Raw genomic sequence first — 22,091 nt, 5'->3', positions numbered from 1 at the left:
GTGACATGAAAGAATAGTGATGAGATGGTGCTTTTTAGTCCATTGAAACAACTTGGAGTTGACTCGCTAACTGAACCGTTAATAGTTATTTGTTTCGTAATCTCCAAACCAAGAACTTATGTTGTTCTTAAGGACCGTGAAGCTATTGTATCTTGTAGTGTTGACTGTGATTATCATATAGAAACGTGTGGTTAAAGATTGTATGGACACATTAGGGTTTTGTTGTAGTAATCGCTTGAAGGCTTTTCTATAAAATAAATCAAATATTAATTTGAGAAATTTTATAGGCTACTGAAGAAGACCAATCATTAGTTTGTGTTTACCTCTCAAATGGTTATATATAGCCTAATGTAAACACACCTTTTGGAAAAATTCTGTTAAATGGCTATTTACTGGCAACGGACTACTGGGGAGATTAAATGCAACAACAACTTTTTTTATCTCTCTCAAATATTTCAAAACAAATAGTAACTGGAACCGTTAAGTCCTCGTAATGTTAAGATGATTATTACAGTATGATCCATCCAAAATCACAAACGTCAGACTCCTTTCGATTCCCATCTCTGTCACTCTCAACACATTTCGCAAGAAACTGCAGCACCTCGGACAATTCCTCACCCGCCCCGCCCTCACGGAATGATTGACATCTGGCTATCCGATATCTCACGAGCGGCACCAGCTACATCCAATCAACGGAAGATCTTGCAGTCGTTGCCCGTGGATACAACAGGGGGAGCTTCAAAGCGCTTGTTTACAGTTGCGAGCGGCAGTCTGACTGGACGGAGGCATCGGCATATTCCTGCAGATGGGCTAAAGACGAACCATCTGGGAAGCGCATGGACAGTTATCTTCAGCACAACTAAAGAAAAAAAGCCAACTCCAGGTTATGTTGCAGATGCTTACCGACAGCTAATAGAATCACTGGGTTCTTTTCCTTGTACGACTGGTGCGCATTTTGCCTGGGTTGCTTTAGGACAACAGCAGGATCTAACATTCTCTTACAACTGACAAGCTTTTTGTCGGACCAAACTCACTGGGCAAGATGGATAACGAAAAGTACTTGCCAGAACTGATGGCGGAGAAGGATTCCCTGGACCCGTCCTTCCAGCACTCATTGCGTCTTCTTGATCAAGGTAAGTCCCGCTGTCTCCTGTCAAACTATTCGTGTCACCGCTCTTAAATTCCTCGACGCGATGTTCTGTGCGTTTTGCGCGATCACTGGTTGAAATACTAAGGAGATTATGATTATGATGAACCGTTTATTTGGTTGTCCTATTCGCTTATTGTAACATATTCAAACATACTATAAATATATGCATTTGTACATTGTGGCAAGCCGTTTTAACACGAACTCATTTTAATTTATTTTAATTAGAGTATTCGGTTTTACTATCAATTCCTTAGGCACTAGTTATTCCTGTAGTGGCTATTTGTTGAATTTGTTGTTGTTGAACCACTACTTTTCCATCGCATACTAGTACTTGTTCCTTTGTTTTAGTCACAAATAGTGACAAACAACTAGCTCATTTGTTGGTGGTAACAAATAGCATTTTTCTCCAGTACTAATCTCATAGAAACTAATACCCTTTTGGTACTAGTGTGTGTTCACATTGTTACTATAATAATATATTTAATCTTCCTTTACTTTTTTTTTTTTTTTTTTATTTATAAAAATTGAACTGCAAAGTATCCATTCTGACTAACCATTACATATGACGAGTGAAATAAAATGTAACTAGAAATGTTACTAGTGACAATTGGGTTAGAGTCTCTTTCGATATGCTAATGAGTAAATGTAAGTGAGTATGCAGTAACCTAAAGAGGCAGCATAAACATAGCCTACTGGTTTTATTTTTTTCATATGTGTATTTTTCTGTTCTCTGTAAAGAATTAAGCATGTTCATTCCTCAAGAGCATGAGCTCATTTGCGCTTCCCTCAAGGAAGCAGAGCAGATTTGAGTCTAGACTCTAGAGAGAGAGAGACTCATTAATTAATCCGTTTTAAGAGCACTGCACAGAACCAATATCATTGATAACGAATGTAGCAGGTGCAGTTATTTACATCTCTGGATTGGATGCAAGACTTTTGGGGCTCTCAGGCAAATAAGCACTGAATGGAAAGTGTGTTTAAGCACCAGAGAGTTCCATCCAGAAATTTGTGTTTTAGAGTTTTGTTCTGGCCTTTGCATTCAAATGCAAAGACATAAACATCCGTCCGTTCTACTTATCTTTATGAGCAGCTTAAAGAAAATGTTGAAGGGATGGTTTGCCAGTTGGTGGGAACATTCATAATTCAAACAAAGACTCGCATGACCGTGAACATGTTCAGAATGTTGGTGTTGCATGGAGGCTGTTGCATGAACGTAAGTCTGGCAATATAGGCAAAATGTCATTGTTTTATTCCTATACCTTTCTTTATCCTACCAGTTAAAAAAGTTTGGCATGCCATTGTGTGCTCCCTTGCAATGTACATAGCTGTCATAGATTGCGCGCTCCATCTCTTTCTCTCATCCGAATGCTCTCTGTTGCACAAGTAATATGTCAAAGTTATTTACTCATGAAAAAATTTGATGCTGTTGCTTGAGATGTGTTCCTCGTCGTGCGATCCAATGAAAAATTCCACTCGATTCACCGGGCAGAATCGGCCGTAGTGTCTCCAAACTAAAACCATAGAGCTTTAAATCTGGTGAACCAGTGCGTAAGAGAGTCCGTTTGCAGCTTTAGGCATGATGCAGCCATTCTTCAATTAAAGCTGCACTTATGCAATAGAATGTGTTCCCTGGCTGTTACTCTTCGTTGCACTTTGCCCAAGGGGGTGACTGAAGGTTTAGGAGCTCTAACACTAAGGCATATGAGGTCTGATAATAAGCTGCCGAATCAGCATAATGTGAAACATGTTCTTTCTGTGCAACTGTTCATATATAAATGGGGTCAATATTTACTCACCTCCATGTTGTTCCAAACCTGGTATTTTTTTAAACCAGAAATATAGACGTTTTTATTTTATTTGTATGCTGTTTTATTCTTTACAACATTGAATAGTGAACACGTCAAGCGCCAAAAAACACAAAACAGCAACAGTAAATAAATAGATCACTATAACTCATCCGCTTTGTTGCACAGAAAAAAAAAAAATTTGTAACTGGGTGGTAAATTTTGGGTGAACAATTTCTTTAAGAGGGTTGAGGAGTATATGTGCAGGGAATAGTGTAAAATCAAATTAAAAATGTCATAAAGTAAAGAGAGTACAAAGTTTAACTTTTTCATAAATGTAGTGATGCTTTTTGATGATTTTTCCTGCATTCAATATCCAAAAAATATCTCTAAAAAGGGTCATTCCAGTCTAGCTTTGCAGCTCAAAGCTTCCAAATGCAGATGTCATTAGACATCAAACCTGTCTCATTTCTCAGTAAAAATGGTGTGGTCTCTCTATCTCTTTCTCAAAGCCACATCAAGATGCCAGGGTGGAAGATATTCAGATGAGTTCTGTCGACAGTAACTGCAATTTCTGCAGAGACCGCTAGGGTTTGCCGTGAGAAGAACGGTGCTGCTGTCAGAGCGAAGAACCGGGGGTATGACCAGCGTAGCGGATAACATTTTTCACACTTTCACACTCAGCACTTTTCTTACTTATCATTCCATCTTGCTTCCTTTCACTTTAAATTGCAAGACCTTTTAGCAGGATATTTTGAAGTGAGAGGCATGATGACAGAAGGACAGAGTTTTTACCTCTTTTCAGTTCTTGGACAGTTTCGCTTACAGAAATTAAAACGAGAGAGAGAGAGAAATTGAGCAAGCCAGGAAGAAAGAGACTGCTTCATAAGTGTATTTGCTCGTTTATTAAGAAAGATGCAATTTGCAAGTAATTAGCTAACATCTCTCAATGTTTTATTGGCAGAAATCAGCATAGGCGTCCTGGGGTTTGGAGATGTTTGCGTGGCTGCCAAATCTTGAGAAAAACTTGCGCTCTTATCTCCAGTATACTACAGATGGCTCATGATGTCATGTCGAGTAGCTCTCATCTTAGAATCCTTAACTAAATTATGTAATTGGCAGGAGAAGAGGAACACAAAGAGAAGCAACTTACAAATACACATTTGCACATGCATTTACACTGTTTGCAATGCTACACAGGCCGCTAAACAATTCTTAACTGGCTGGAAACAGATACAGTGGGAGTTTTATTAAACCAGCACACACCAACAGTCATTACAATAACGCATTTGGCAGACACTTTTATCCAAAGCGACTTACATTGCATTTCAAGGTCCACATTTACATTCTTATCAGTTCTTGCTTTCCCTGGGAATCGAACCCATGACCTTGGCGTTGCAAGCGCCAACGCTCTACTGTTTGAGCTGCAGGAAGGCTAAACTTCAAATCCCACACAATCTTTTTACTTAATTGCTTTAGAAAGGCCTTTCTTAAGAGAATGTGAGGCACTAATTAGGTATTTAGTGTAATTACACTCCATTATAATCCATAATTTTCTAAGATCCATAATTGGGTCTTAGAAAAGTCAAATTTAATGTACCAGTAACGACTTAGACCACATACCTGTGCTTACATTTAGTAGCAATGTGTACGTGTGCTTGAATTTAGTAAGCATATGTATTTCTGAAGATGGTTGTGTATGTACAGTATTGCAAGTCTGGGTGTCACTTGATATACATCATGATTAAATGCATAGTAAATTATGCCAAATATATGTATTGCAAATGACATCACCAAATACATGAGGAAGATTCAGTGTTGCAAGCTTTCGTCGCTTTTGTACTTTACAGTACTTGAGTGCGACACTTTCTAGAGGCAGTTTAAAAAAAGGTTAGTTTTTAGAGCTTCCACATTAGAAAACTTGTTTCTACATTATTGAACTCAAAATATTGATGCAACGATTGATACAGCGGTAATTTTGCATGGGCAGATGTTTAGCTTTGCCACATCTTTAGCTGTGCTTTACAGCGGTCAATATTTAGCTGGCTAGCATAAATTAACTTCTGCTGGTTTATTCTGCAAGTATATAAATTTAAAGTATTTCATTATATTATAGTAGATGTTTTAGCAGTGCCAGATTATATGTGGTGGTCTCAGTGTACCAGCTGAAATCATTGGCAATGCCAATGGATCACTTTATCCCATCTTGGTTTGCCATGTTTATATCATATCCAAACCACCATTTACCCAGAGGAAGGAGAAGAGAGTGAGTGATGAGAAAAAGAGGAAATCCTTTAGCTCATGCATGCTGCATCCCTGGTTGAAGAATAAACAAATGCTTGTGCAAAATCCCCAAAACTCCTAAAGCACAGTATGTGCTTTGTAAGATGGTCTATAAGATACATTTAAGATTCAGGAAGGGACATTGATTCTTGCTATGATAGAGAGATCTGTAAAAAAATAGTTTTTCTCTCTCTCTTTGCCCTCTGGTCTGTGGCTATATGCCGACTTACAAAACCACCCACGAGCAAACAGAAACAGAGCCTGGCATTGCATCAAATGCCTTGTGAACGGAGATAAATAGAGACAGTTAGAGAGATAAATTGCAAGTAGAATGGCACTTGATTGAGATAATCATCACTGTCTCTCAGACACCCCGGGCAGCATTAATATCTTATGTGTGTACGTGGATAGCTGTCGATGTGAGTTTCTGACCTGTTTTTGCTAATATCACAGTACTGGAGAGAATAGGATTAGGATAACTGATCTAGGATCAGTTCTCATGAGTATAGATGCTCACAGGCAGAGTGAACAGATATTTACAAGCTGTTTTTATCTCTTTTCCATTATTCTAAATGAGCGACCTTATGTCATTGCATTTAAAAAAAAAAAATTAATGACAACATAACTTCAATATGGACGACGCATCAAGTATCTCTTGAATATGTACTGCTCTCTTTTATTGCAGTGAACAGATGTGCTGCTATCTTGAAATTAATGTTTTTTTTTAGATTGGGAGTGATTTTTATATTTTAAGTTAAAAAAAAAAGGTTTTATCTGTGATTTATTGCATTTGCATGCATCAGAGGGATACAACAATAGTGTTTGCACTACAAATGAATGTAAACCAAATGCAACAGTACAGAAGAATGCTTTAGTGTTTTCTGTGTATGACTCAGTTTTTTTTAATTATTCCTAACCTTGTAACGAATTGCCTGAAGTTGGCATTAAAAATATCTTCTTTTTTTTTTCTTGTTCTGCTTTTGCTCTGTCACTTCTTGATCCTGTTTAGGCAGCTAATGACTAGTTGTTATTATTGCAGGATGTCTTTTACCGAGAGGATTTTAGACACGCAGCAATGCACTTGCTTTTCCTCTGTGTGAAGTGAGAACTGTTTCCTGAGAGACTTGAATTGTTCCTTATAAAATCTAATGACTGCTCGTTAACTGCAGTCAACACATATTGATTTTACACCTTAACATCTGATTAAGGTTCCAAGTTATGTCAAAGAAATGACTAGCCAGTGTAATTTACTGGTTTATGTTCTCCACGTTTTGCTGGGTGATTATCTCCAAGGGAAGAATAATATTTAAAGGTGAAGTATGTCATTTATTGCACCATTAGCAGCCCCAAACAGGTTTACACAAATAATGACAAGCTTGTTTTCCTTTACTTAGTCCCACCCATAAACTCATGGCGTTGGTTGAGCCGATGTTACTATTTCCTCAAACAAACAAATTGCAGGTGCTGCTAGTTGTGCGGAAATGGCGGGGTTTCACCTTTAACGATCAAATAAATCAATTCAAGTATCATGAATCACGTTTACAGGACTTTTATGAGGAGGAGTAGTCCGTGCGTGTCAGGTGTGACATTGTTTTCAGAATCTATTTTTACGTTCGTATTTACTAAAATGCAATAGATGTTTGTGCGTCACCTCCGATTACTCCTTCCCGGTCTCAAGCCGCAGTCGTTTCGCGGCTCGTCTACAGGTATAATCATCTCCAGCGGCCCTTGCGTGATGGGATGGGTGATTTTAAAGCATTCTCATCCCCCATAAAACGCAGCGATGTGGAAAACGTGCCACGCTTCTCATTTTCTGTTTGACGGTACAGAAAAAAACCGGCGGTTTTGTGTCTGCGTTTGTCAGTCTCAGCAGTTTCTGTGTGGGGGGCTTTCTCAGGTCAGCTCGAAAAACAAATGAGCCTGGATTCTCAGACGCCGAGCTCTGATTCGACACGACGGGTCAGGGATAATGAGCCGGAGCGTGTAGCTATGAAATACTGTCTCTGTGAGTTTGAGGAGGAGAAGCACTCTGTTTCCCCTCCCTTCCTCTCCAACTTGCCCTTGAGAACTGGAAATCTGTAACGTGATATGTAGCGGTCTTACCGAACAACCTGTGGTGACCAATAAACCCCCTCGAATGCAATATTTCCATAGGCTTCTGAGGGAGAAACTGAGTCTTTGTACAATTCACCCAAAAATGAAAATCTTGTCTTCATTTACAAACTTTCATGTAGTTTGAAACTTGTATAAGTTTCTTTCATCTTTCAAAATGTATTTTGAAGATTCGTCAAAGTTGTTTTCCAAGCCAACCACTTATTTTGGCTATATACATCAATGTACAAAAGTTGTCAGTAAGATTTTTTAGGATTTTGATATCCCAATGCACAGGACAATGGTGACACCAGAATAAAAATATTCATGATTCTGAAGCTGAAAATACAGAATTATTTTAGACGAATATGCTTGCACTCTGTCACTGACTATACATTTAAAATAATGTAGGCCACTTTTTACTGGTAACACAAGACATTTGGCATTATCAGGGCTCACAAATATTCCCCAATTGCATTATTATACATTATATTCAACATTATTTATAGTAGTTTACTAAAGACACTAAAACTTTTTAAATTGAAAATTTTATTTTGGGTGAACTATCCACTATACATATTGGCCCTCATTTATCAAAAGTGCGTACACCAAATTTCCAGCGTACACCCAAAACCACGTTGACTTTGAGATTTATCAATATGGACGTTGGCGTACGACACGCTCAAATCCTACGCCAGCTCAGGAGGTGGTGTACGCACGTTTTGAGTGCGGGAATGCGCAAAAAAACAATTCCTAACACCACAAAACGCACTGACAAACTAAAAGATATAATATATTATGACCCACTGTAAAAAAACAACATCATAGTAATTATAAACTTCAGTGTTTATTTTTGTGCAACATGGACTTCAATGTTTAATTTGTGTGACTTTACCAAAGCATTTGAATTGTAGGCATATGTATTCCTTAAGTTGCGAGCCTGTGTGCTTTACCTGACGTTTCAAGCCTTGTTTATACTTTCGCCTGGCTCCGCAGCGCGAGTCTCCGCAGACTGCGCGCGCACCTCCCCAAACGGACGAGGCGTTTATACTCGACGCGCTCGCCGTTGTACTATTCTTTGAAACGATGGTTAGGCCAGGGTTAGGCCCGGCAGGTATGCACGGACTGGGTTTAGTAATGAAAGGCTTTCAATGACCAAAAAAATAATTCAGACTGACAAAATAATAAAAATGCCATTCTTCTTCTTTTAAATAATAATAATAATAATAATAATAATACAAATAATAATAACGACATTCTTCTTCTAAATAACAATAAGCGTCATTAATAATAAAAATCTAGAAATCAATTTTGTTTCTTTCCACTTCCCTGGTTTCGCTTTCTCTTTCTCAAAGAAGTTTCTCTTCTTTGCCGTCTTCCGTGTGTCCATGGCGTAAAATGAGGGCGTGGGGGAAGCGGAGACTTGAATATATAGGGGCGTGTTATTCTAATGACGATCGATTTCACCCGCGGCATTTATCAAGGGCAGGTATTGCGTACACCAGAATTTCAAAGGTACGCACAGCTTCATAAATCAGGCGATGAGAGGAGTGTAAGCATAATCTTACGCCAATATATACGCCCGTTTCTACGCAAGATTGATAAATGAGGGCCATTGTCACTATCCACGATCCAAAACTTTCATGCATTGTTTAAATTCGCCAAAAGAAATCAGAGTTCGCAATTGCAAATCAGTCGGTATATTGTTGCATTTTTGTATTGCAATAAATTGCGACACAATATATTGTTACACCCCTAGTTACAAAATATTTACATTTCAAATAAATGCTTTGCTTTTATGAATGAAAATTCAGCTTTGCTTTCACAGAATAAATTATATTTTAAAATATATTTAAATATAAAATCCGTACTGGCCCCAATTGTTTTGTAGTAGAAGTATATCAGCATAATCGTTTTTTATTTTATTACATTTGATTTATTTAAAATTTAAGTCATAACTCAAAATTCATTTAAACGCTTTATTTCTCAAATTTCATATGCACGAGAGGAATTTAGCATGTCAGTGTCAATTCTGAAACATGAAAAACAGTGACATTTGGTGATTTTGTACTTTCAGCTCTAATTTGACCACGTTTAAATCCATTCTGCATATTTAACCAGTCTGTAGATTCCGTCTGGGTTGACTTACTGCTTCAGAAGTCTTAATTCTGTCAAGTGATGATTCAATTGTAATTTTTTTGGTGACTGTTCCTTTAAATCCCGCATGCTCGCTTTGTCTTAGGATGAACATGACATGGGTTCGACACAGCTAAACGATCCCAATCTGTGCTCAGGAGTGTTCGGTACTTACATTAGGGAGCTCGCGGTGAGGCTGTCTGGCAAACCTTCAACCCACGGCACTCTAATGTTAATCTAGGCCACCAATCCACCCCTGTGGTGCTCCCCTCCTCATTTATACAGTATTAATCTTTTACTGCTGCAGGATGTTAATGCATCGCTCAGAAGAGCAAGGGACAGTACAACAGCAGCCCTGGATAACAGAGGATTAGAGAGACACTGAGTGAGAGAGAGAGAGAGAGAGAGAGAGAGAGAGACTCCGTTAATCAGTATGTCTTTGTGCTCCGGGCTACAGTTTGAATAAGGCCGCACTTCTCCGTAGGGGCAAAGTTATTTATGAAGGACTGCCACCAAATTAAATTTCAAAAGGCAGGGAGAAGGCAATAGGAGAACGAAATACAGGATGAAATTGTAATTGTAATGGGTGAAAGAAATAGGAGGAGGGAAAACAAGCAGGAAAGATAGGAAACAAATAAAGCTAGAATGAAAGTAAGATGAGAAATATATATGATAGTATGTAAATAAGAAGGCTCTTCTTGGTGCTTGTGATTGCTGTGTGACAGAAGATGGCTCTCGGAGTCAGACAATGTGGCGGAGACTCTTCAGAGGGAGGATAGCTGGCAATGGGTCCAGATTCGTCGGACTCGCTGGGTATCACCGGAAGGCGGGACGCGCTTGAGTGTGATTTCAGAGAGTTCTGTGATCTTCACACATCCAAAGGTGTTTTTGTCTCTTTTCACAACGCAGGGTGTTTCTCAAATGCAGATGCTTCCACTAGGAAGCTAAAATCTCCGACAGTACTCACAGTATGAGTGTGATTTGTTAGTGTATTTGTGTGTTGACGTAAATAGTGTGTGTGTTACATTGACACTGTGGCTGACGTTGATTCCTGTTAATACTTTTTTTTGGTGTAGCATCTTTATTCTGAAGCAGAACAACAGAAGGAAGATCTTGAACCACATCTGAAAGTTTGAGTTGTGATCAAAAATACATTGGAAGTCTACTGAATGTGAAAGGAATAGTTCACCTTTAAAATGTTTGTTTGAATCTGGATCACAACAATTGTCAACTTGCCATTTCCTTTCTCTTGTTTCCCATTATTTCCTGTCCTCCCTCCACTGTAGCTATTAATAAAAGTGGCAAAAGGGATCAAAGAATAGATTTGCTGTATTTTTCTCTCTCACTTGTGTTGACATATTCATTTTTTATAATCGTAGTTTACTTTAGGTAAAAAAAGGTCTGTTCCGCTACAATATGCGATGCATAACTATACAACAGTTAATTTCATGTCTACAATATGCAGTCCAACAGCACTGGAACTTTTACTGTTTATCACTTGTTAGTGTTTATTCCAGACGTCAGTCTGTGTATTAGTGGTGGAGTTCAGTGACTCTGTAGGTTATATTGTTACACTAGTAGGTGACTGTCTTTAGTGAGTCATTGAATCATTGAATCATTCGAAATAATTTGTTTAAATGCTGATTCATTCAAAAACGAAACTAGTGACTTTAAATAAGACATTTATTCATTCAAACAATCAATCAATCAATCAATCAATCAATCAATCAACCGATTTGTTCAAATGAACTTCATTCAGGGATGAATCATCACTAATGCAACCGCACAAATATATTTAAGCCATCTTTAGGCTATATAGCAAAATTGTGAAAATCAGTTGCATTAATGATGATTCATCCCTGAATATAGAGAATGTCTATTGATGATATTCCTTTTGAATTTAAAATTAATTTGAACTTAAAGTGATAAAGTACAGATATAAAGTGTATGTATGTATATATATATATATATATAAACATTTTTTTTTAAGCACAGATCTAACAAAAATTAAAGTTTGGATTTAATACAGAAAGAACAAACATTGCTTTATAACTTATTCAAGATATGTTCTCTGAAGTCAAGTAGACTGACTTTTTAAAAAATGTTTTATGTTTTTTGTTTAAAAATTACAAAATATTTTTACTGCTAAACAAGACAAATACTGGCAAAAACCATTTTATCTTTTGTAAGTGAAAGTGCTATATGATTTTCTGCTCAATGAATTTAATATATTTTAATAATGAACTGTTTTTAAACTTGTGTGTTTCTAATCAGATGAAGAAAGAGCATGTGAGGATGAGATAACGCTTGTAGTGGTCAAGCAAGGGCCTTGAAAAGTCAAACCTCTCTCTCTGTCTGTTTCCTACGCCACTCTCAGCACATTACCGAATAACTTCTCTTTCTACAAAAGCCTGAAAATCCACTTAAGTTTCATTTACTGATATCCTGTTTCTTCGCCTCTGTGCTATTAAAGATTTATGCCCCTCCATAACCCGGCGAGATCCTCACTTTTCCCCATTATACCCTATAACGGTGTGTGTGTGATGTCGTTCCTCTTGTGGATGAGAGTCTAAAAGCTCTGCAAGAGAAGCTTTATGCTGTTATTTTTATTTTTTTATTTTTTTTATACAGGCTTGCAAAGAGAAGAGAAGCTTCCTCTGTCAATTTCAAATGGCTCCTGGTGGTCTGGTTTGCTCTGCTGTAAAAACATGATTACAGGGCATTTTTCCTCTTTATAACATGGTCAATAAAATCCAAAATAATTATTGCAACAATTATACACTTGAATTGTTGGGCTTGGTGCTGATACAACACTTTTGAATGCTAATGAATCATGGGTAATCCGGATACAGACCATCTTGTGTGTATGCATTTTCTCACAGTCTTTAACGGGGGCCATTGTCCACATATAATGCTTTTTTGCACCAAATTGTCTCATTTTAGTTTTTTGTGACCATTCTCCACCAGCTCTCTGACCCTGCATAAACAGGCTCTTTTTGATACTGTACCTTTAAGAGTTTTGTTTTTATGGATAACCTCTGTGTAATTCACACAGTTATTCATCAGTGTCTTAATGAGCTCATGGTTGTGATATCATAAATATAAAGAGTTCTGAATGAGTCAGTTTTGCACTTTAGTTTTCATGGTTTCAGTAGATCAGAAATTTTGCATATTAGAGCAAAGGTGAATTCCATACAGCGTTTTTGCGACCTTGAAGGGCACTTCGGGAAAGCGATGCCATTTGCCATTGGCAACTTGCGTTCAAGTCTCAGCTCGAGGTTCAGGCTTATTTGTTCATTAATGACATCATCATTGACTAGTTGACGTCGACTCAACTTTAATCACTTAACGACTGTAAGGTCAATTATGAATGTAACTTGATACTCACGACTGATCATGTCTTAGAATGTTTCAGCTAGTCGTTAAGTGTCCCTGGCATTACCTCTAGTCTGAATACATGGTATTCAAAAAACAGTAGGCGAAAACTCCCCAGATGACCGAATACTTCTGCCGAGATTCTGAAGTGTGCATACGATGGACACTTTACTATCCCATGAGGCCACGGGGGAGGGTTTATGACTGGAAGTGAAGCAACTCTGGTAGGTCACGTGACAGTAACAACATGGCGGATGTAGTGTGTCCGAATTGTATTCATACTACCCATTCCTACTATATAGAGCAGGGACGGGGAACGTTGGTCCAGGAGGGACGCTTTCCTGCAGAGTTTAGCTCAAACCCTGAAAAAACCCACCTGATTGTAGCCTTAGTGATCCTGAAGACATTGATTAGCTGATTAGGGCTGGAACTTAACTCTGTGGGACAGCGCTCCAGGACCAACGTTCCCCACCCCTGGTATAGAGCGTACTTTTTAAAGGTCGCCAAGTAAATTAAAATTAAAATGTAGTAGCTACTCAGACAGATTTCGGACACAGTGATTGTCTTTAATTGCTCCCATTGTCAAGTGCGTGTCAAACGGCTACATTGTGACACACAAGTGCCCTGCTCCCTCCAATGTCCACACTTCAAGGGCTCTGCCCTTCGGATTGAGTAGGGCATAGGGATGCTCACTTCCGACTGGAATTTACACTATTTCTACATAGTACATCAGACTCTTATTTCAAAAGAGTAAGAGAAATCCTGTTCTTTTTCCCCATAATTGTGCATAATTCTTTCCAAGTACCACTTTTTTTCAATGAGTAAGTTTGTATTGCAAATTCTTTTTTGTCATCTTTGTATTGTACACGATTGTATCGCATCTTTGAAATACACACAAGTAAAAAAAAAAAGAATTTACTGATTTAGAATTTTTTTTTTTTATTTAGAAGAATTTAATGAAAACTGCTCTTCATAATGTTTTTAACGCCGTTATACATATTAAGATGTTTCTAGAATGAAACGCCTCATTCATTCTGTTAATTCATGCTGGAATAGCTGCAAAATGCTAGAAAGTGGAGCAGGCTTTATGCTAATAGTTATGTGAGATTTATATAATGCTTCATTCTTTTTATTAAATTGACAGTGTGTCTTTTTTACCCACCCATTATTAGATTAATGTTAGATGTATAAGCCTGCAAAGAAACCTTTTTATTTCAGTTCAGATTTCCACCATAAATATTGTTTTTAAGCAGCTTTACAGTGGATTGTGCCTCACAACCCCCCAGAGCGAGCTAAAGGCGACAGTGGTGAGTAAAAGGATCACAAATAAAGGTATGTAAGGACATGAAAGTAGTTGCAAGGAAGAGAACTTAGAAATAGATACCAACCCCCACCCCCCCCCCCCCCACACCCACACCCACACAGTACTATGGACATTTGTTTCAATTTCTAGCTATCAAAAACTATGGCTGTCAATAGAATAAAATAATTATAATATTGTGATTATTACCAATTATTTTTTAGGAACCAGAATGAAACAGTAAAACAGTTTCTTGTCTTTACTTCTGAAATATTATTTTGAAAGCCTTTGGACTAAGGTATACATTTAGTGTCAATACCGAGGTAGCAGGGGCTTGTATATCATACCGAATTTTTGCGATTGATCCAATCCTACTACTGTATTCTGCTGTACTCTTTGTCTGTAATACCACGTACAACTTGGCAGTGAAAGCTCACCAGTGTTTTTCGCAGTGGGAGAGACAGAGAGAAAGGTCTTTTATATCAGTTGACATAACCAGCAGACAGATGATCATTTTGTCTTAAAGGTCACAGAACATACTAAACAGCAGTTCCAGTATTATCAGAGCAGCCGACTGTATTTTATTCGTATTCGCCCACTGGGTCTTCAGCTGTATTTTATGGCGTGTATAGCTGTCTTCCATTTAGCGAGGTTGCTTCTATTTTACCGCCCTGCCTGACTCTCCAGGTTCATTTTCTCTTCCTTTCTCTCTCACCTTCTTTCTCTCTTTTTAATGAAACTCTTCTTGCTCCTCATGCTGTTTACTATTGTTCTCTATTCAAGCCGTTTGAGTCCTGACCTGCTGTTGGACTTGGTTCTCGTTAAGGTTGGCACACGCATCGGGTCTTTTGGCTTGTTACATCTCTGACCCATGAGCAGGTTTGGTCGGTGTAGCTCATTAAATACAGCAGTACGCGCTCACCCCTCCTCTCCTCGTCGGTTTGCTTTTCTTGTCTGGAAACTTTTAACGGCAGGCAGTCTGTTCTTTTGCTCGCTCTTTCTCTCCTGCTTTTGTCTGAAAGCCCATTAGCTAAGATGTCTTGGTGGGGCTGAAGCCAGCGAGGGTTTTCAGACCAGTTGCTGAGTAAAGGGAAATTAGAACTACCTGAAAAAGTAGCAGACATGCAATTATACTCAATGTGTCTTAAAAAAAAAAAAAAAAAAAATCAAAATATGCCAGTTGATCACCATTGTTTTTCTGTAGGCGATACCAGATATAATGCAGTCTTTTTCATATATAAATATATATATATCTGTGTGTGTGTGTGTGTATATATATATATATATATATATATATATATATATATATATATATATATATATATATATATATACACACACACACACACACACACACACACACACACACACACACACACACACACACACACACACACACACACACACACACACACACACACACACACACACACACACTGATGAGCCAAAACCAGTAAGACCAATTAATACCATTTGACCACCTGCCTAAAATGCTGTTTAGCAGCAGATCCTTCAAGTATTGTAGTTTGCGAGGTAGAGCCACCGTGGATCAAACTTGTTGGTCCAGCACATTGTTGTATCTGTAAATTTTATTTAACCCCCTGGGGTCGGCTATCGCTCGTTTTTTTCCGTATGAGTGCAAAAAAATAATAAAAAAAATATATTAATTTTTATCTTATATGCTTGTTATACATCAATCGATCCTGTTTAGCGTGTATTTTTTTTGTGTATGCTCATAACAAAAACAAAGTGTTGTGCTTTTCGCCAAATAAAGAAAAATAAACATGATGCGAGTTCTGCCTACTCTCCGTCAGTGAAGTCAATTCTGAAACGCGTCCGAAAATGAACTGTAACTCAGCGAATACTCAGTCAAAAAGGCATACAGACACACAGGCATGAAGCTTGAATTCTCTTCTTTTAAATGAAGTAATTTTTATAAAAAACAAATATTCACAGTTTATATAATATGTATGTAAAGAGAGAGATGTCAGTTGTTCTCATCTCAGCTAATTAAGTTTTAATGTGACTCCGCCTACGGAGACCGCGCTATTCAAACGCAAATGTGAGGCGATCCATACAAACCTGTGAAACGCCCACATCCGCTGGATAAGGCCGGTGAAACACTGGATGCGTGGCGTAAGCGTCTCAGCTGCGTGGCATGTCCGTTTTTATTTCGGCTCCCATGTGAACAGTTTAGAGTTTGTACAGTGCCTGTGTGAGACGCGCGTCTCAGGCGCGGCACGAGCCGCGTGGAAAACGCGTGCATTCTAGAAATAGAACCGACGCCTATTTTTCACGCGACACGCAAGCGTCTTGGAAGCGTTTCCATGCAAAATTGAATAGGAAAATCTGTTTATTTGTCATTTTGACACAAATACATTTTAATAAATGTCCTTTTGATGTTTAAAAGTGTCTAGGTTTTGACATAAATGCAAATATAAATGTAATTTACAAAATATGATCGATTTTCAAATACTGCCGTATTGAATGAACAGCTTTTAGCAAACTCTATTGCTATACTGAGATGAGGAATATATACTGTATGTGTTTTGTCAAAAATAAAGTCATCAACTAACTAATGAATGCTTTACTTTGAAATACGTATGATAAAATGTATACTTTAGTTTTGAAAGACGTTGACTAGTTTTGAAAAGATTATAAAGTATGTATGTGCATGCATATATATATATATATATATATATATATATATATATATATATATATATATATATATATATATATATATATATATATATGTATATGTATATGTATATGTATGTATGTGTGTGTATATATGAAGAGTTCAGATGCAAAAGCCTCTAAATGCCATCTGAAATTTTCTTCTAGAATGATCATTTTTATGAAGCTTGTATATTTAAGTTAGCTATAGGTGACACACCTGAATGAATGGCTCATTAAGTATGCAGGGACATTGTCTCACCAGGTGTGAACTACTAAATATGCATGATGCTGTTGGAGCGTTTACGCCCCATCCGCATATTGGCTTTCCAAACTAAGTGTTTCACAAAACTAAAATCAATGTATCGTTTTATGTGAATGATTAGGCAGGATGATTTTCACATCATTTTGAAGAAAAAACTCTAGGCGATGAACTCAAAAGTCTTATTGCCACATATTTAGTATGTGTTTTGTGGCCTTATTTCAGAAACTTTAATTTTTAGTTTTTTCGATAACCTTGCATAAACATTATTCTCTCAAAAATGAAAACATGTACATACATGTGGCTCACATATTATGGAAGTCCTGTTTGTGCTATATAGAGTGAATTTACACCTTTGCCATTAATATGTTTATAAGCAACTGAAAAAAGCACAAATGTCAGGGCATGTCAGAACATCTCAAGGACCCCAAAAACACCCCAGACCCCAGAGGGTTAATGGACCTGAGTGAACATGAACTAACGATGAACATTTGTATTTTTATGTTAACAAAAAATAATAAATACTTAATAATAATAATTAATAATAATAATGAATGCATTAACTAATAAGTTAATAACTAATATGGGACCTTATTGAAAAGTGTTACTTCTTTTTAGCTTTATTTTTTTATTTCAGATTTAGTTTTAGTAATTGTTGTAATTCATCCTAAAATAATTTTTTCAACTTTTTTGTTTTACTTTTTATTTACGGTTTTCACATTTAAGTTTTTCATCTAACATTTATTTTATTTCAGCTTAATTTTAATTAATAAAACCGATTTTTAACAAGTTTTAGTTAACAACAGTCTCAAACTGTCATTTACTCAAGTAAATGAAGACAACATAGCTGAAATGATCATTTCTTTATGACATTCGTTTATTGATAAGTTGTGTTCGCAGCCAAGCTTTTCAAGCTGTGATTATAAAAGAACTGACGATTTCCATTGATTTCGGCTTGAAGTGTCGCATCTCTTTCTCTGGAGACATGATTATGATTATCCTGCAGATGCTGCAGTACATACACGCAGCCCAAAGCTCCTGTGAGAGCAATGTAAGTGAGAGCTTGCTGAGATAAGGGAGATAGATGCCGTCCTGGTTATAGATCTGCGGTTTAGAGGTGTTGAGACACTGGTTCTAATTGCAGCCGAGGTGTGATTTTACTTTGCTGAGGTAGAGGAGAGAAGAGGATGTATTTGGACAGTAGAAAAACGATGTCACGTTATTGTACTAACACAAAAATTGTTTCCTTGGAGCATTTCATTAGAGTAATTTCATGGTCCTTTCTTGTCTCACAACTTGCAAATATGAGAATTTTTTGACAGATGTTTCAGCGTCTTGCTAGGAATAAAGTCCCTCTGTAGTCAATCATTTTATCCCTTAAAACTCATCTTTGATCACCAAAATTACATATTTAAACGTTTTTTTCCTGTGAATTTTTTTTTGTCATGCCTTAAAATAGCTTGTGAATGTAACTCTACACCCTTGCTTCATTTAGTATACGCAGATTTATGAATATGCAAATTAGCCCCGCCTCCACTCACTCACCCAGATTCACTCGGCCAACTTTACTTAAGTTACCGTAGTAAACGCTGCACAATGGCATCGCTCTTTACAACGTCAGACACATAACGGTAATTAATATGATTAGCCTTTTGCTTGACTGTTATCAAACAGCTAATGTGTTGCTAATGTTGCACAAATGTTGCACTGCTTTGCAGCAGTTTGCAGCAGATATGCTAAAGCCCGCCCCCCTCGTGACGTGATTGGTTACACGGTAGCCGGTGATCACCGACGGACGACAGACGGAGTCACCGGTGATTTCAAACCGTGTTTTTGAGACTGTCTTTGTTTCACTGGACGTTTAAGGAGAAAATACTCAGCAATAGTGTTGACTGAATTTGCACATGGTTTGTCTTAAAGCATATTAAAAACACCACATAAAAAACTTGATTTTTGAAGGGACTTTAAACTTCAGTAGCAAACTCTGCGTTAGACATGGTAAGCTAATTTCAAACTGTTCAAACGGTTTATTGCAGTGAACTGATTCAAAGCACTGATTCAACAAATCAATTGCTTCCCAAAAAAGTTCACAAACTCTCTGTGTGGCGTGTTTATGGTCTAAAATGATATAACTGCTGTTTATTTTTACTTTTATTGTTATATTTATGCAATATCGTAGGAGCAAACAGTGTGGAAAACGTGCCTTATTTTTAATAACATTTTTTTATGAGTCTGTCTGATTCTAATTGGCAACAGAGGTGAACATGATGGACAAACTTTCTGAATTGAGTAAATGCATAAATATTGATATGGCCAGAAAACGTATAAATATTTAAATGTAACGCCAAGCCCTGTACAGCGACCCTGCTGCGGTGGGGAAAATATTGAGTGTTGGTTGTGTGTGTATAGTTACTTGTTTAGTTTGCAAGATGGTAGTTGTATCAAATGTTCTCTGTGTTAGTTGCTGATAGAAACAGGAGATGGCTGCGATAGGAAACGGAGAAAGTGTGTGTGTGTGTTGTCTTTGTTCTCCCTTCAGTAGAATCAGATAAGGGTTTCAGAGAGGCGATACAAAAGCCATTCGAGCTCATTTTACACATCCAGACACATGAGCCCAATCCGCAGCGAGACAAACACTCAGGAAGATTGAGTGTCCGGCCTCAGCCGAAGAACGGATCAAAGAATCAGTCCCGCATCTCAGACAGAGAGAAAGAAACGAGGGCCAGACGGATGAGCGTGAACGTTGTTTTGTAGCTGTGAGAGATTGAAGGAAAACGAAGGACGAAAAGGGGGGGAAAAATGACAAATCAGCTCCACGGGTGAACTCATTATGAGAAATCAACGAGGCACAGAAATGCTCTTTTATCAAACTCTGACGCCTATAACAGGACAACAACCCACTGGGATAATGCTGTAATGAGAGGTGTGTGAGTGAGAGAGTGTTTATGTTGCACCCTAATAGTCTGTTCTTTGAAAAATAACACTTAAGAGTCCACCAACGGTTGCCACAGTCCCTTCTAAACACAATGAAGGCTAATGCTTTAAAGAATGAATGTCATGCTTTTAGTTGTATGGATTATTAGTCACTGTTTTCAATACACAGTGTAGATGAAAAGCTCTTTTGAGACGGGATCGGTCACTGATTAACTACGGTTGTAAAAGCATCTAATCTGTCTAATTGATTTAGCTTGTTTATTCAGATATGGATCCAAGCATATCGCATAAGATCTATTCTTTGTAAAATTAGATTGCTTGTGCTAATTTGCCCTTAAAATGTGAAGATTTGTGTAATACAGCAGGTCTGAAAACACATCACTGATTTTGCACTGAATGTTTTTGGGAGTTTAAACAGTAGAACTTTTGATGAATTTGTTGTATTGAAAGATGTTTTACGAACTTGCATGGGCATCAAGGAAACATGCCTGAGGATGCTTGAAAACAAGGGTCTGGTGTACAGTTTTTTTATGAACTATATGATTTGCCTTACATGTTGATATACACCACCATTCAAAAGTGTGGGGTCAGTAAGATTATTATTTTAAAAAGATTAAAGAGTTAGTTCACCCAAAAAATCCCATAATTTACTCACCCTCAAGCCATCCTGGTTGTATATTACTTTCTTCTTTCAGCCAAAGAGTTATATTAAAAAATATCCTGGTTCTTCCAAGCTTTATAATGGGAGTGAATGGTGCCATTTTTTTGAAGCCCAAAAAGGAGAGAGTCGAGTTCCAGCATATGACGTAGGTGTAGCGTAAGGTCTGGTGAGAAGTAACGAACGTCATCGACTCTCTTGTGAACGCGTGGACAGCGGTTACCAGAAGCCAGTGATTTTAGTCTATAAAGTTATAAATATGGATATTTTTTCTTACAAAAACGCAATGCTTCACTTCACTTTAGAAGACCTTGATTAAACCACTGGAGCCGTATGGATTTCTTTTATGATGGATGGATATGCTTTTTTGAGCTTCAAAAAAATGGCACCATTCACTCCCATTATAAAGCTTGGAAGAGCCAGGATATTTTTTAATACAACTCCGATTGTGTTTGGCTGAAAGAAGAAAGTCATATAAACCTAGGATGGCTTTAGGGTAAATTATGGCATAATTTTCATTTTTGGGTGAACTAACCCTTTAATACTTTTATTCAGCAAGGATGCATTAAATTGTTTAAAAATGATAGTAAAGACATGTATAATGTTACAAAACAATGAAAGAATCCTGGACAAAACGTATCGTGGTTTCCAGAAAAATTGAGAAGCAAAAACTGTTTTCAACATTAATAAGAACCATTATTAATAATTGAGCACCAAAACAGCATAATGATTTCTGAAGGATCATGTGATGCTGTGGTCGAGCCACAGTTTCCATTCTTTGTGCTTATATCGGTGGTGCAAAAGTACTGCGTTTTAAAGCACAATTTTATGACAAGAAAAAGTTACTCCACCTAACTCTCAGCGACATCCGGAAAGCGTTTTCAGGCTGTTGACTTTCTTAAGATTTCCCACATTCATTTGTGCATTCGCAGCAGGGGAGTTCAGGCACCTCCAGAACGCACACAACTGCAGCTCATAGCAGGAATACTATTTCCTCGCGTGTAGCAAGAAGACGTTCAACTGGAATCCCAGCGGCGTCCATCAAACAAACCTCGCTGTCGTTTGGCAAATATCACCCAAGCTGTTTATCCAGGCTTTCCCCGCCTAGAATAAACAAGCACTGATTAATTAATGACAAACACACACTGAGATGAGATGCAAACAAACACAAATGCATATCCACAGAATGAACAGACGTGCACAGCCTCTTGCTCTTGTGTAGTTTAGATCAGTGTGCTGCACTCCTGTCTCGGTCTAATTTAAATTGGCATACTTTGAAACAGCTGGGTACAGCTCTGTCAACCACACACAAATAACAAACACCCATCCCCATAGACGGATGAATTATCATATTTATGGTGTCTTGTGACCCCGTGAGCTCTGTAATAAAGAGCCCTGATTCTGATCGAATGGGTATTTGATGCATAGATGATGTGAGT

The 22,091-nt window shown here is 37.6% G+C and overlaps 1 protein-coding gene across 3 annotated transcripts in view; it reads left to right on the top strand.

Annotated features, from left to right (window-relative positions):
• The first annotated feature begins 633 nt into the window (after window positions 1-633).
• khdrbs3 (KH domain containing, RNA binding, signal transduction associated 3) overlaps window positions 634-22,091 on the top strand; it is a 141,578-nt gene continuing 120,120 nt past the window's right edge. The window contains exon 1 of one of the 3 annotated variants that reach the window (XR_014608567.1): window positions 634-1,133. Coding sequence is in view for 2 of the 3 variants with exons in the window: in XM_084131849.1 (XP_083987975.1) it covers window positions 1,043-1,133 (91 nt within the window). In the remaining variant the exon portion in view is untranslated. The remainder of the gene's footprint in view (window positions 1,134-22,091) is intronic. The other 2 variants (XM_084131849.1, XM_084131850.1) reach the window with 2 other exon arrangements.

This window comes from Abramis brama (assembly GCF_963993115.1).
Source record: "Abramis brama genome assembly, chromosome: 12".
In the NCBI taxonomy this organism is placed as follows: domain Eukaryota; kingdom Metazoa; phylum Chordata; class Actinopteri; order Cypriniformes; family Leuciscidae; genus Abramis; species Abramis brama.
This window is presented reverse-complemented; position numbering and strand designations above follow the sequence as displayed.